Raw genomic sequence first — 17,134 nt, 5'->3', positions numbered from 1 at the left:
GATTTTTTAAGTCAAAATATGTAGTTTTAAAAAATATTGCCCCTGATTTTTAAGTATTTTATCTACTGATCAATACAAATAACATTTCATTGTAAGTTTGAGAGTTTTTTAAACTCTGTAGTTTGTCAAATTGAAGGAACATAAAAACATTTTAAACTCAGAATGCTCACATACCTGAAAAAGCTGCTCTAGGAAGGAAGAAATTTAATCCAAGAAATATTAAGTATTGATTATATGAGGAAAGATTTGTTGTGTCAAGTTGTTAAACATTTTGCAGTAAAACAGTACAAATATGTACTGTATTGTTGAAACATTGCACCATTTTTATTTAAGTCCTAGCAAGATAATACTACAAATGGAACGGAATAAACATTATTATTGTTATTTAATGCATGTAAGCAATGTCCTGTCTCACGTTTGCCGAACTTCTCCCAAAATTTCAAAACTTCTCCCTGTTTCCCCAGGAGGGAGAAGTCACTTCTCCCTAAATTTCCAGCTAAGATAGTCCCTGATTGAGATATTTTTTTCATGTGGGCAATATCCCCACTCACGCCAAACACTCGAAAGACCAAAATAGTTGAAGCAACTTCCGATGAAATTTTCATTGCTGCCAACGCTTTACATGCTATAGGTTTAAGTGCCGATTATTTCACGAATTGGCCATAAATTAAAATAAAACTTGCATGTATCGAAAGGGGATTCAGTTCCTCATTATCCATAATCTATGTAAAAATTATCAAATTATATCCAAAATTACAAATTTTCTGGTGCTTTAAACCTTTGTATGTACTGTACATGATCAACGTTTACCGTTTGTTTACACGCCATATAAAACCAATAACTTTACATGACTGTGTACTGTGATTTAACTTCCATTATTTTGGTCCTTCAAGTTCAAAGTTTTGACGTTAGATTGCCCATCACAAATATAAAACAATCTGAACGTCGAATTATTTTGACTACTCTAAGCCTTACCCATATCTGCATTTTACTGTTAGCAGGGTTTCAGAAATCCCATGTCCGGAGCCCGGGGGCTACCAGAAAATTCTGTCAGGCTACTAAATTTTTTCAGAGCGTGCCCGGCGGGCTACCTTGAAACTCCGTATCGAGTAGCCTGGAAATCAATAATTTAGTCTTCAAATATAATTTTGATAGTAACGATCGTCTATAAACCCCTTGTTTATCAAGAGATACATGCCCGAGGCTTATCTTAACACCTACTGTCACAATCGGCAAACAATTGACCGTTTAATCGTACCCGCAGGCAATTGTTTACAAAAACATGTGCAAGATTGATTTTAGACTGATCCAGTAACATCAAAGACGCTAATCGGTATTGTTTAAAACAATATGCAAACCAGTCTTAAAATTACGTCATTTTAGCGCCACCTGCCAAAGTGTACTTTCGGTTTCGCTGACCTCAATATTTATCGAGTGATCAGAACAGATGTTTGATTTTGAGGCATTTTAGTTGCCTACACTGATTGTTTATGCTTTCCAATTTAAATACTTGCCTAACATGCAAAAAATCGACCATGATTTTGCAAAATATCAGAAAGTATACAGAATTTTGGACAAACATAAATTCGGATAAGTGAATTCATATACGGTGTCAAGAAACAGAGACACTATATACACGGTTCTAGTCTGCTTATTAAACCAGGCAGATGTTTAGAATCAGACAGGATCAACTTTAAATAATTTTGAGATAAATTACAATTCATACAGCTCTAAGTTAGTAAGTTCTAAGGAATTTGCAAGTTTATAAAAATTGATTTGCATTCCTTTTTTATTGCCATGTTACAATAACTATCAGGAGTACTCCTGATAATATTTCGCAGTTTAAAAACATGTAGTTTTATCTTTTAAAATGAGCAAAAGGAGTAATGATAATTGCTATTTAAGAGAACAAAATTTATAACAATGTGCGTAAGGCTAAAATGATGAAACCTCTAATAATTTATTCATTCCATCCAATGTAGTATAGAAGCACATAGTAAATAAACCGAAATGACCATTGCCAAATACACTTAAACGTTCGGGCTACCAGATTAAAATTTTGGTAGCCCAATGGGCTACCAATAAATTTGCAGATTTCTGAAACCCTGCTGTTAGGAAAACGAAGACTTTAAAAAATCCAAAAAAGTCATAATATACTGGTCAGACTTACTTGCTATAATAAGTTAAACATTAATATTCATGTAAAAACTTCATATGGGATGTAATATAATGTTGACAGGTGCAAGGAGATGTCTATCCTGACACTGGTTTTAATAACAGCAGACAGCCCATATGAGAAATAAAACCTAAAATATACATTCCATAAAATGTCAGCAAGGCAAGTTTATGCTTAAATGTCAACATAAATTCATTATCAGAGATGTAATCATTACTAATACTATGTACATGTACCAGAAAACGTTCCCAATGGATTTTAATTGGGAATTTCCTAACAGAAATATGCTGAATAAGTTTGGACGTGACGGAGACAGCTACAGTCAAAAGTTACCACGCTGTCCCGAAACGTCATATTATTTGGACTAGAAATTTTTATGCAGATTAGGATACTAATTCACTCGCCCGTCATGCGATAAGAAAAATAATTGGCACAACGGTCATGCTGATAGACACTTCTATAAAAGTGCAGAGCAGGGACACAGGCAGAGTCATCTAGGGTTATAATAAAATGCTCATCTGAGGCATCAACTTCCCTATATAATAGCATAGAGATCTAAATTTTGGTTAATAACTAGTTTCCTACACTTTTTTGTCAGGACTGCAGATTAGCACCCCACTGTGAGGGTTTTTTTTTCTAAGTATTATAATGTTTTCCTTCTCTTTTTATGTCATAATCAAAAGATGATAATATTATATTTGAAAAAGAAGATCGCTTATGATGGAAGTGAACCTGCAGCCTTTCCTAGAAAGTACAGTATTACAAACCAGCGCTTTGGACCTCGGTCATTTGAGCACTTGAAGGTCATTGGGGAGTATATTTTTATAGATAATACTGTCTGTGTCTCTGCTCTGTTAGTAAATTTAACTGACCAACACCAACAGAGCTTTTTTACTCAAATTATGAAGAGGCCCTAGCCTTTTAGTTTTGTGGAGAAAAAAAATTGTGATTCTTCCAAAAATCATGAAGTTTAAGCATTGTTTTCGCTAAAATTTGGGAATAAAAAGCACAATATTGGCTTGATTTATGTAAAACAATTTTACGTACAGAAGTAACAGATTCAAATATTTTATATTAGGATTATTCTACAATGATGTTTTCTTTGGTTTTGGATTCATGCAGATGCTATGACATTTAAATGATACTATTTTTAAACAGATTCTAATTGTTCAACAAGCAAATACATCAAGTTTTTCACAAGGGATGATTGAATAAAATGGAACACTCATCTATGTTGATTGTAAAGTGTCACTATTGACAGATAATTTCATTGTCACATATAAAATAAACAGTAAAGAAGTTAGATGTACCAATGTACTAAGAGATAGACTAAGTGATGTTGTGAGGTTAAAATTCATTGTTCTAATTTGTAAGTAAGACTTTAATTTGATAGTGAGCAGTGCTGATGTCAGCTTTAGCCACCAGATTAGTATGACATCCCTCTGAAAATAGCTAAAGAGGATAAAAGCGGAATCAGGAACACAACATTCATTAAATTGGTCAGTGTGTAATTTTTATGCCCCCCCCCCCCCCCCCCCACTACCCCCCTACCTGTGAAGATGTGGATGTAATATTGCTTTGCTAGAAATATCTCTCATCTTTTAGCACAAATAAAAGGTAAATCTGAAATACAACATGTAACTTTGTTACATATATGTATAATTTTTGTATATTGAAACAATATTCTGTGTTCAGTACATGTTTGGAAAATGTGAGCCACATAAAACCAAAGAAAATTTTTCTCCATATTTCTAGTTAATTGTTTTCTGTGGTGTTTTTTTTTTTTAGATACCAGAGTTTGACAATCTCTACCTGGACATGAACGGCATAGTGCATGTTTGCTCTCACCCTGAAGATGATAATCCTCATTTTCGAATTACAGAAGAAAAGATATTTGCAGACATCATGTATTACATTGAGGTAAATGATGCTTTTTCTTAGCACAGAAAAGAAAATGTATCCAATAATATTATTGAATATTTCTGAGAGAAAGCAACTTGCTTAGAAATAGGGTTAACCGTTTTAATGTTTGTCTTTCAGAAAACAAATTTTATTTAAATAGAAAGAAGTTTATTTATAAGACATTGAATTGGAAATATATAAACTCTGGTTTGATGTGTTAAGTTTGTGTTTCATTATATAGGTAAACTTCTGCAGTTGTAAAAAGAACACTGTATGTCTTTCCTTATCAAAATATTTAAAACAGTGTTATTCCAAAACTAAAAAAGTTAATCATTAATGTTTCTTTTAAAACTCTTATCCCCAAAAATCTTATTGGTATTAATTTTGCATTAAACATGTCAACTATTTTTGTATGCGACCAGTTTCTGTTTCGGATGATCAAGCCACGGAAAGTCTTCTTCATGGCTGTTGATGGTGTGGCTCCAAGAGCAAAAATGAACCAACAAAGAGGCAGGAGATTCAGGTATTATATAATTATGTTAATTATCTGTTGTGTTCTGACCAGTTGTGTTTGAGTCATTGTGAAATCATTTGATTTCCTGGGTCTGTAATTTCATGTTTTTTGCCAAAATGACTATGTCTGTGGTGTGCATTTGGAGTGGGGGGATATTGTCTGTGGTGTGCATTTGGAGTGGGGGAATATCATGTGACTTCATGGATTCCAACATGTGGTAAGATTAATGGGATTTTTTGTTCATTGGAATTTATTTGTGTGGATTGATACAACAATGAATCCATGAAAAGTAGTTCCTGTTGAATATTAATGTAATGATTTCGCGCTATGTTTAGAATATTTCTAGAAGTAAATTTTTAGCTCGACTATTCGAAGATTAGGGGAGCTATCCTACTCACCCAGGCGTGAGTGTTAGTGAGAGCGTCGCACAAATGTTAAAAGTTTGTGTACCACCCCAAATATTTTCAAAGTCCATTGAGATATTGCTTTCATATTTTGCATACTTGTTTACCATCATGACCCCAGTCTGTAAAAAGGAGGAGGCAACTCTATCGAGCATTTTGACTGAATTATGGCACCTTTTCGACTTAGAATAAATGTTAAAGTTTGCATACCACCCCAAATATTTTTAAAGTCCATTGAGATATTGCTTTCATATTTAGGTCTAATGAAATAAAGGTTAACTGAGCACTGATACTATGATGAAAAATGTCAAAAAAGCTAGACTAAACTGTTGATTTTTTAGAAATGTTCTGAAAAATAACAACTTGCATGTAACATTTGAAAGAAAAGTTCTAATGGTAGTTAAAAGTTTGGTACTTGTATTTATGTTAAACACTTGTTAGAAAATGTAAATATAAAACACTTTGACTCAGTTAAGATATTAATCTCTCCAGGTCAGCACGGGAGGCAGAAGAGCTTGAAAAACGTGCCATGCAGAAAGGGGAGACTTTGCCAACAGAGAAAAGGTTCGACTCCAACTGTATTACACCAGGTATAGTGACCCTTTGTTATCATTATCTATAAATGTTGGTTGTCATTCATAGGTGCAGAAACTAAATCAGACAGTAATTTATAACTATAATGAATGTGCTGAACGCTTCTTCAGTTCCATATCAGTACAGAATTTTGGTAGGCATTGTCTCATGTGTCTGATATTGACTATTTGTAACACTGAATACTTTTCCATAGGCAGTCAGTAGCACAGTGGTTAGAAGACTGGGATACACTGCCAGCAATCTCGGTCCCACTCCCAGTGAGTTACAGCTGATATCCTGAATGGTATTCAGTGCTGGGCGATTTACTTAAATTGGTACTGTTTCCAGCAGTGTCAGCCTAGACTGGATGCTAGACTTTAGAGCAGCAATTAGATATTAGATTTTGGTTTATATTTCCTGACCACTAATCAGAACAGCTTCTTTTCATTCAAAATTTTCATGTTACATATAGTTGTATTCAAATGAAATCTTAGAAGTTGATATTTACTTATGTGCCCTCATGCATAGAAACACTGTGTCCTCTGTTTTTTTTCTAACTCATTTGTATCCTCAGTCATGTGTCAGTCAGACATCAGCAAGGCTTTAATAGGAGACCTCCAGACTCCAGATTAAGCAGTTAACATTGAACTTTACATTTCAGGAACACCGTTCATGGTGCGTCTACAGGAACAGTTGAAATATATGGTGGTTAAAAAAACGAGCACAGATCCTCTATGGCAGGGTGTGAGAGTCTATCTCTCCGGACATGAGGTTTGTCTTCTCTTTCATCTGTAATAAACATACCTGCAGATTAGTTTATCTCAGACTAAAGTCAGATACTCTGTATAAAGGATCTTAAAGGCTTATAGTCTAGTGGCTGAGATCACTGACTAAAGTGCACATTTTTAGGTGTAGAGTTTTTGCATTTGATAAAGCTGCAGTTGGTGGATGATGCAGTTTAAATACTTGGGCACTTGCATTTTGCCTTCAGTAATTCAGAGTCCCAGAACTACAAGGTCATAAACGAAAATCAGTACTTTTGAGAAAACCTTGAAAAAATCTTTATTTTGTTTTACATATTTCCGACTGAAACTGTTCCTAGCGATATTGCAACCTCAAAGATTGTCATTAATTTATGAAGCTAGAGTTATCTAACAATTGTATATATGCCATTTTACACTGTTTATAATGAAAGCCTATATCTTTTACTTACAATCTTTATACTGTATAATTTTTATATCAAATACCATAATCATAATATTCAATCTTATAAGGTCAAAAGTGGTAGATGCCAGGAATTGTTTTCCTTTACAAATTGACTGTAGTAAATGGAGATATTCCTTAGCAGAAAAGTTATACTTTTTTCTGCATTTTGACATTCATAGTGCATACCATGTTTGGTAATATGCTTTCTACATGTATACTTGCAGACACCCGGAGAAGGGGAACACAAGATAATGGACTTTATAAGAGCAGAGAAGGCCAGTCCAGACTATGATGCAAACACACGACACTGTCTGTATGGACTTGACGCTGATCTGGTAACCACAATATATGTCTATGTTACTTATTTGCAATATAGATATTGTAAACATTTGAGGTTGCTTCTCGTTTGTATAATTTCAGAAACCAGATCATATGTCAAGCTTTACCTGATTTGTCACTATGTTCAGATATCAGATTATGTTAATCTATATTGAAACTCCACACACTCGAGCATGATGGCTAGCAAACAGCATTTCCTGTGGTCCCTGATTGTATTCCCAATATTTTCAATCTTTGGATGTCATGAAACCTGGAATAGCTTGAGTCATTATCAAACTCATGGTATCATTCAGTGGTTAATGTTTTAAGGTATTAGGCCCATAATAGAGTACCTCCTTTTTGAAGAGTATTCAATTCCTACTACAAACCTACTTTTGACTGCAATTTTCATGGGGGCGTAGGTTCAAGCCCCACTGGGACCAAAATTTTTTTTCCCTTATTTTCCTTTTTTCTGGTAAGTTTTTACTTCTTTCAAGACTTGTTATTGATTTATTGTACAAAAGTGGAAAAAATTCATTTGATAAGCGATTTCTTGCTGTTCAAACTGAATTTACCTCTGAAACAGAAGGGGTAGAGTTAGACATCTTTAAAAATACTGAGTTACATGCGGTAAAAGTTCTCTATTTTGCCTTCATTCTTTAGATTACATATTGTGGAAGAAATATAGGTAGGTTTTACTTCTGCCCCAAGGTTATTTTTAATTAAGTGAGCAAAATTCAAAACAGACCCGTAGGATTCGACCTTAATTTTTCAATGTTGGAGTTGGAATTTTGTCTCATTAAATTCGTTTACTCGAGGCATCCTAGAAAAAAATGATACTGACAGTTTTTATTTTAAATTTCATAATTGTTTACATATAGTTTGATGTTTCTTTTATAAAAAAAAATGGAATAATGAATTCTCTGCAAACGTTTTGGATAAAGGCCACCACTTTGAAATTTGTCTCTACGTGAGCTTGAGGAAATACCATAAATTACACAAAATTTATAAAAAACGGCACGGTAAAAGTTTTTAAAAATTTGCAACTAAATGCGAAGCAGTCAACTGTAAGAATATACCAAGCAAATGCCATTTTTAGCTCATCTGATTTTTTGAAAAAAAATGATGAGTTATTGTCATCACTTGAGCGGTTGTCGGCGTCGGCGTCGGTGTCGGCGTCGGCGTTGCCTGGTTAAGTTTTATGTTAAGGTCAGCTTTTCTCCTAAACTATCAAAGCTATTGCTTTGAAACTTGGAATACTTGTTCACCATCATAAGCTGACCCTGTATAGCAAGAAACATAACTCCATCTTGCTTTTTGCAAGATTTATGGCCCCTTTTGTACTTAGAAAATATCAGATTTCTTGGTTAAGTTTTATGTTTAGGTCAACTTTTCTCCTAAACTATCAAAGCTATTGCTTTGAAACTTGGAATACTTGTTTACCATCATAAGCAGACCATGTACATCAAGAAACATAACTCCATCTTGCTTTTTGCAAGAATTATTGCCCCTTTTGGACTTAGAAAATCAGTTTTCTTGGTTAAGTTTTATGTTTAGGTCAACTTTTATCCTAAACTATCAAAGCTTTTGCTTTAAAACTTGCAACACTTGTTCACCATCATAAGCTGACCCTGTACATCAAGAAACATAACTCCATCCTGCTTTTTGCAAGATTTATGGCCCCTTTTGGACTTAGAAAATATCAGATTTCTTGGTTAAGTTTTATGTTTAGGTGAACTTTTTCTCTTAAACTATCAAAGCTATTGCTTTGAAACTTGCAACACTTGTTCACCATCATAAGCTGACCCTGTACAGCAAGCAACATAACCCCATCCTGCCTTTTTGCAATAATTATTGCCCCTTTTGGACTTAGAAAATCATTATCTTGGTTGAGTATTATGTTTAAGTATACTTTTCTCATAAACTATCAAAGCTATTGCTTTAAAACTTGCAACAGTTTTTCACCATCATAAGTGGACACTGTACATCAAGAAACATAACTCTATCCTGCTTTTTGCAAGAATGATGGCCCTTTTTAGACTTAGAAAATCATGGGTAGGACAATATTTTTATTATACAAAAAAATCAGATGAGCGTCAGCACCCGCAAGGCGGTGCTCTTGTTTAAACATTACTATTAGGGGCCTAATACCTTAATGCGATTAGACAGCTGACAGTTAAATCTTGAAATAAACATAAAAATATTCAGTCTGCAATATCCAATTGAGTTTGTTGAGGATCTTGGTGTTTCGAAGGTGGGGAAGGCGTGTGTGGGAATTGAGAGTTGGTGTAAACTTGTCTGATTTAAAGGGACATGCCTACAGATGGACATCAATTTTTAAACATTTGATATAAGATAATGAAAATGGTAAACCAGTATTGTTCAAGTATATCCCTGAAAGTGTATAATATAAAGTACAGCTAAATTCAGTCCTATAGTATATATCAGATTTCAATACTGCCATTTTTAGCTCACCTGTCACATAGTGACAAGGTGAGCTTTTGTGATCACCCTTCGTCCGTCGTCCGTCGTCAGTGGGTCTCATGCGTCCGTGCGTGCGTCAACAATTTCTTGTCTGCACGATAGTGGTTTCATTTATGATTTTATTTAAACCAAACTTGCACACAACTTGTATCACCATAAGATCTCGGTTCCTTTCTTGAACTGGCCAGATCCCGTTATAGGGTCCAGAGTTATGGCCCCTGAAAGGGCCAAAATTAGCTATTTTGACCTTGTCTGCACAATAGCAGCTTTATTTATGATTTGATTTTTACCAAACTGGCACACAACTTGTATCACCATAAGATCTTGGTTCCTTTCTTGAACTGGTCAGATTCCATTATGGGTTTCAGAGTTATGGCCCCTGAAAGGGCCAGAATTAGCTATTTTGACCTTGTCTGCACAATAGCAGCTTCATTTATGATTTGAATTTAATCAAACATGCACAAAAATTGTATCACCATAACATCTTGGTTCCTTTCTTGAACTGGCCGGATTCCTTTATGGGTTCCAGAGTTATGGCCCCTGAAAGGGCCAGAATTAGCTATTTTGACTTTGTCTGCACAATAGCAGCTTCATTTATGATTTGAATTTAATCAAACTTGCATAAAACTTGTGTCACCATAAGATCTGAGTTCCTTTCTTGAACTGGCCAGATCCCATAATGGATTCCAGAGTTATGGCCCCTGAAAGGGCCAAAATTAGCTATTTTGACCTTGTCTGCACAATAGCAGCTTCATTTATGATTTGATTTACCAAACTTGCCAAATTGTACCCCACAAGATCTTAGTTCCTTCTGAATGCAGATTCATCATGGTTCAGAGTTATGGCCTAAAGTCCAAAATTGCTATTTGGCTGTTGCAGCCATATAGGACTTAGTTATGGTTTATTTGATTAAACTTCCAATATCTTCACAACAATAACTCTTGGATTCCATGACAATCAGATCCATTCGTAGGTTCCAGAGTTTTATATTGATTACCCCCTATGATAATGATTATCAGAAGATTTGATATGATTCTCATAAGTAATTAGACTTTTGAATTCTATTAATTTATGGACTGAGCCAATATGGGTCTTGCATACAATAGACTTCGATAATTTATGTACTTTAATATTAAACAACACTTTCATTAAAACATGATGTACCTCAATTTTAAGTTATTTGAATTCTTCCTTGTCAGAATTATTTGGCAGATTTCTTTTAGTTAAATTTATTTCCTTTGAGTTATATCCTTTACTTAATATTTTTGAGAACCTTTTGTCCAAATTCATGATAAATTGAGATCCATTGTCTTGTTCAAATTATGCGCATTTTATTAGTGTATTTGACATATTGTACACTTGTACAAATTTTTCATCATTGACAGGTTAGTTCTTTCTTGTTATACTGCCTGGATTAGTCCTTCATAGGACTTCCAAGTTATGGCCCTTAAAGGTCCAAATTGGCTATTTTTTTCAGCATAAGGGACTTATTATGGTTTTATTTGATATAAACTTCAAAAATCTTCAACAACAATAACTTGTCCAGACAAATCAGATCCTTCGTAGTCCAAGTTATTTTATATCTGATACCTCCCCTGATGTAATCAAATGGATTTATATCATAAGTATTATGATTATTAAATTTCATATTGCATTATTGACTGAGCCAATAGTAATAACTATGATGATTATGCAAATACTCCCTTATTTCAATTAAAATGATATATCTCCGTAACTAATGAAGATCGATCTGAAATTTCATTTAGTCAACAGATTTATTGCAGACCTTCTTTGTTACTACAATATTTTTTTAATACTTCCCTTACGTTACATAAATAGCTTATTAGTACCTTTTATTATTGGCCATAGGGAAACCGAGACCACTTCTGTGGTACAACATGATGGTACCCAATTTTAGGTGATTGACATATCTGTACCTTGTAAGAATTTTTTCTTTGTAAATTCTTTCCTTGTTGTTCCTATCCTTTGGACTTAATATTTTTCTGAGACCTTCTGCCTCAAGTTGCCATGAAACAGTGCGATATAGGCCATCATGGCCCTCTTGTTTTCATAATATAGCCCATTTTTAAATCAAGTGTTGTTATCAACATATTGTTATATGTAGTACAATTGTTTATACATCATTGACAGGTATCAGTTCATTATGTTATACTGCAGTAGAGAAAATTAGGTGCCTTCCAGTAGGGGACTTTGTATTGCATGGCAATACTTCATTCACTTGTTTTAACCAAACTTGCACACAACTTGTATCACCATAAGATCTCGATTCCTTTCTTGAACTGGCCAGATCCCATTATGGGTTCCAGAGTTACGGCCCCTGAAAGGGCCAAAATTAGCTATTTTGACCTTGTCTGCACAATAGCAGCTTTATTTATGATTTGATTTTAACCAAACTTGCACACAACTTGTATCACCATAAGATCTTGGTTCCTGTTTTTAACTGGCCAGATTCCATTATGGGTTCCAGAGTTATGGCCCCTGATACGGCCAGAATTAGCTATTTTGACCTTGTCTGCACTATAGCAACTTCATTTATGATTTTATTTTAACCATTTTTCTTTTTTGTTAAATTTCTTCCCTTTGTTGCTCCTGTCCTTTGGATTTAGATATTTTTTCTGAGGACCTTCTTGTCCTCAAGTGCAATGATAAAAGGTGAGCGATATAGGGCCATCATGGCCCTCTTGTTTATAGATTGAAAGCGCTATTTTGTAGATATACTTTCCTATAATGCACAATTTCAGTTTAACATTTCTGACTATTGTAACTACATACTGATGAAAGCATTTTCTAAACTTCAGAAATTTTGCATAAATGTAGGGGCATGCAGCTTTGAAACATTAATTTAGGCATCTTTAATAAAGATTAAAATTTTTTTACAGGACTAATTTTTCATCAGACATATTCTTTATTATTAATTATGTCTCCCATCACACAGTGGTGTGGGAGACATACTGATTTACTCCTGTCTGTGTGTGTGTGTGTGTGTGTGTGTGTGTGCGTGCGTGCGTGCGTGCGTGTGTGTGTGTGTGTGTGTGTGTGTGTCACAAAGCTTGTCCGCACTCTTAAGTCGAACATTTCTCATCCGATCTTCACCAAACTTGAACAAAATGTGTTTGACCATAAGACCTCGGCCAAGTTCGATAACTATCCAAATCGGCCTAGACACTTCAGAACTATGGCCCTTGAACATGATTACCAACAACCACTGGCACAGCATTGTAGACAGTTACTCCCATCCGCTACCACCGAACAGCATTGGACACCAACACAGCATTGTAGACCGGTTACTCCCAACATGTGAATACAAATAGGCCACAAACAGTATACGAAGACAGACTTACTATTCAGATGATTTGGCAGTTGTGGGAGACATGCGCCTTTCTCAAAAGCACCTCTAGTTGTCAGTTGATTTGTAGTCCTTAATAACATGTAGGCAAAAATGATTGCAGTTCAGTAAAAAGTATCTAAACTTATTATTGGTTGTTTTAACAGATGATGTTGGGTTTGGCCTCACATGAGCCCCATTTTTCTCTGCTTCGAGAAGAGGTGAGATTTGGCGGTAAAAAAGACAGTCGCAATAAAAGGTAATATTGAGTCTTCTTGTGCAGATTTTACTTTCTTAAGAAGAACGTCTTTGTTTTTATGTTTACATGGAATACAAACTGTTCTCAGTTCATAGCAAGTAATATTAGGTTTACATGGAATACACAAGACAGGGACTTCATAGGACTGGTCCTGATTTCAAGACTTGACTGCCAGAATTTCCCTGTGTCATTCTGTTGGAAATACACATTTCAGGCTTTAGAAATAAATTTTCAGGCTTGTCATTTTAAACAGACTCCCAGGCCTGAATACATTCAGTTCTTCATTTAACAGTGTACATGTACCTGATCGACTGGAATTTTTCTCTCGGCAAACCACATCTTCTTGGCATACTAAAGTATTTCAGTAATGCCAAATAGATTCAGGTTGACTAGTTTTGACATTCTTATTTAATATTAAGGCAAACATTCTGAAATGGTACTGGGCTCACAGTCCAGTAAATGTAAATAAGAACTATTCATGAAGGTCAAATTAGAATATGAAAGAAACAAATGGAATCATAAGAGTTTTTGTCTGCTTGATTCAGAATTAGCCCCAACTTATTCTCACAGAGGAAAAACCAAGTCAACAAAAGCTGGTTGTTTGAATGTTTGCAAACTCAGCAGCCTGATACGTGGGCTCTTCAAAAATAGCATAGACTTTTTCTCTAGCTATTATATACTTCAATAAAGCAAAACAGGGTATTCAACGTGAGTACTTGGTCTTTATCTGTAACGTCCAGTCGCAGATTTTCCATTTTCTCCATCTTTGCTGTCTTTAAGCAATTCTGGACCATTTGAGAATTGTTTGTACCACTCGAAGATAAAGACACAGATGACTGTACATTGTTGTGGCATCTGCTTCATTTGTTTATGAATTTCAGTTGCTGTTCACAAACAATTCTCCATAACTTAGCAACTGTCTAACTATCTATGCGAGTCGATGACGGCATTACATACATTATAAACAGTAATACTCACTTAGTTTAAACGTTGTTTTTTTTCCACCTCCCACGTCAGAATGACGCCATACTCCAGGCACATGTCGCCCTCATGTGTTGCTGCACTTTGACCTATTTTTAGGCAAACAAGTTTACTATTAGTGCAAACATTAGTGATCGAATTCAAATCACGACAGATCAGAAAGCGACTGCGCGGGTTATGCGTAACTATGGTAATAAAAACGTTCGACATGCTTTACCTACCAGCAAAAAAGTTACAAAACGTATACAGCCAAGTAACAGAAAGATTGCGAATTACAACGATATACTGTCTCTTCATAATAGGATTACTCATTATATGGGACAGACAGTTTCATTTTGCATTATTTTTCAGACCACAGACTCCTGAAGAGACTACTTTTCATCTGTTACATCTGTCTTTGTTTAGAGAGTACTTGGATTTTGAATTCTCAGATTTAAAGGTGAGGTTACAATAAAATAATGAGTGGAAATAGGTAAGACTTTTGATATTTGACATAGAGGCTTGAGTTATTCTTTCTGTCAAAAGGTTACTGTCTGCCCGCTTAGCTCAGTAGGCAGAGCGCAGATCTATGGATCACTGGGTCTTGAGTTTGATCTCGGGGTGAAACTTATGTTCTCTATGATGATTTGATAAAAGGCGCTGTGTCTTAAATCATTTATCCTCCATCTTTGATTCATGGGAGGAAGTTTGCAGTTACTTGCGGAAAATAGAGTTGTACTGGGACAGAATCCAGGAACACTGTTTATGTTAAATGTCCTCTGTTACATAACTGAAGTAGTGTTGAAAAATGGAGTTAAACCTAAAACAAACAAGAAAGTAAAAGGTTTCTTCTTTCCTCAAGTTAAATTGCCAAGTTTAGTGAATGTTTTAAAAAGTCATGGAATTTCAGGTCTTCAAATTTCTTTGTTAGAGCTCTGGCCCAGTTGTTTGAAACTTTTAACAGGCAATTAAGCTAACAGTTAACATTAAGGGTTATATTTCGACATTTTAGAAGACTGGGAAAAGCAAATATATGCGTTAGTGATTACGAAATTAAAAAATCTTGCAGTAAAATCTAAGCATCATACTAATGTTTCCCTCTTAGACTAATATTTTGAATCAAAATTTAACCTTTGGTTAGTTTAAGAGCTGCATAAAGTTTCAAACAACTAGTCCATGGACAGCATATCTTGTAATCACATTGCATGGAAAGTTTATGTCTCTGGGTTCTTTCATAGTTATTAACAATACTTTTTAGCTGAAAGTTATATACAGTGTTGTATGCTGATTTCTTATGTGAAATGAAGTATGATAATTTTACATTTTAATATTTTTGTCAGTCTTGTGTTACTTTGACTTTTTAATTTGGTTGTACTGTTGTATGACTATCGAACTAGCAGAAACTTTAATTTTTGATGTTTATTTCAGGAGAAGCTTACAACATTCGAGTATAACTTGGAGAATGTGATAGATGACTGGGTGTTGATGGGATTTCTAGTGGGCAATGACTTTATACCACACCTACCTAATTTGCATATTAACCATGATGCATTACCCCTGCTCTGGCGGACATACATGGAAGTTCTTCCATCTTGTGGAGGTTAGAATTTGTTTCAATTGGTTAAACTACCAGTGTTCCAGGGTCACATACTATTAATGAATTAATCTTCTAAATACCTGTCTTTTCAGCTCAAGAGGCAGAGCACATGACTACTAACCTTAAGAGTTTCAAGTTCAGTAGTAATGTACTGTTTATACAGAGGCATGACACCTGTTTTACATGCAATTTGACACAATAATAAAAACATTCTGAAATCAGTTGCCCTTGACCATACATGTGATCTCCCGCGCGGGAGGGTCAAAATCCCGATTTTTTCACCTTGCCTCCCGTCTCCCGACGAAAACCATAATTCTCCCGCTTTTCAAAAAAAAAAAAAAATCAGTATTAGATCTATGTGTGGGTTGATAATTACCGAGGAATGCCAAACATGTTTACACAGTAAATCAAAGTGTCACCGACTGTTGTGTATTATACATGTTTGACACACATGTAGCTGGAGGAAAGAGTTGTTTTTTACGGGTGAATTATTAATTGTTTGTTTTGATAAGGGATTAGACGAGCAGGGCCTTTTCCACCTGTCTAACTGGGCCAAATATCGGCCCATTCTCAACGCCAATTAGACTCCATTTTTTACCTATTTGAATCAAAAAACTCCCAGTCATAAGAAATAATTCCCAACTGAAATAAATTTTTGATTATTCAAAGAAAAAATTTTGTTCGGTAATAAAATCACATAAATAATTGTTGGAAAAACCAACCCATTACTATTTTTAGAACAGGAGTGTTATTTCCCCTTATGCAGTTACGCCATTTTCTTCCAATGTTTATCAAATTAATTTGCTATTAAAATTGCACTTATTTTATTGAAAATTGGATGAAAACACACACTCATTTATTTGATAACATCAATCTACATTATTTTGGTTAGGGTAAGTACATGCTGATACATTTCTGTTTTCTATTTTTCATGTCAAAATCCTCGGTATTTTTATACGAATGTGGGTGGGGTAAGGAATTTACATAATTTTTGTGTTGTGTTCAGAACAATTTTCAGTCCTCGAGTAGAATAATGTAAATGCATGTTTACCACCATTTCAGACCTAAATTGAGACTTTGTTTCTACAAATTTAATCTGTTAAGAAAGTTTAAAGTTGGAACAAGAGGGAGCTTCTGTAAGACAGCATGCTCGACTTTTCTCAGTGACGGACTCTGAATTAAAGCTTTGCCAGTAAAAGGGGCATAATAGTCAGTAGCTTTGAATGTAACAGAGATATTGGACATTATATAAAACTTTAACAAAAAAATGTAAGTTAAAAAGTGGCATAACTCTGTCAAAATTAAAATCAAGAGTTATGAGGATTGTTTCTTCTGGTGTAGACTTATATACGTTATTGTGTGGCCAAAAATGTTGGATTTTGTCTCAAAGTTCTG

At 34.7% G+C, this 17,134-nt stretch overlaps 2 protein-coding genes across 3 annotated transcripts in view; both read left to right on the top strand.

Annotated features, from left to right (window-relative positions):
- LOC123527773 (uncharacterized) overlaps positions 1–17,134 on the top strand; it is a 188,998-nt gene that overhangs the window by 94,404 nt on the left and 77,460 nt on the right. The window lies entirely within an intron of this gene.
- Positions 1–17,134, top strand: part of LOC123526979 (5'-3' exoribonuclease 1-like) — a 67,865-nt gene that overhangs the window by 1,505 nt on the left and 49,226 nt on the right. For both annotated transcript variants that reach the window (XM_053523771.1, XM_053523773.1), the window contains exons 2-9: positions 3,965–4,096; positions 4,501–4,601; positions 5,489–5,586; positions 6,231–6,340; positions 7,000–7,110; positions 13,091–13,182; positions 14,515–14,602; positions 15,571–15,742. In XM_053523771.1, coding sequence (XP_053379746.1) covers positions 3,965–4,096; positions 4,501–4,601; positions 5,489–5,586; positions 6,231–6,340; positions 7,000–7,110; positions 13,091–13,182; positions 14,515–14,602; positions 15,571–15,742 — 904 coding nt within the window. The remainder of the gene's footprint in view (positions 1–3,964; positions 4,097–4,500; positions 4,602–5,488; positions 5,587–6,230; positions 6,341–6,999; positions 7,111–13,090; positions 13,183–14,514; positions 14,603–15,570; positions 15,743–17,134) is intronic.

The sequence above is a fragment of the Mercenaria mercenaria genome, chromosome 14, assembly GCF_021730395.1.
Source record: "Mercenaria mercenaria strain notata chromosome 14, MADL_Memer_1, whole genome shotgun sequence".
In the NCBI taxonomy this organism is placed as follows: Eukaryota; Metazoa; Mollusca; class Bivalvia; order Venerida; family Veneridae; genus Mercenaria; species Mercenaria mercenaria.
This window is presented reverse-complemented; position numbering and strand designations above follow the sequence as displayed.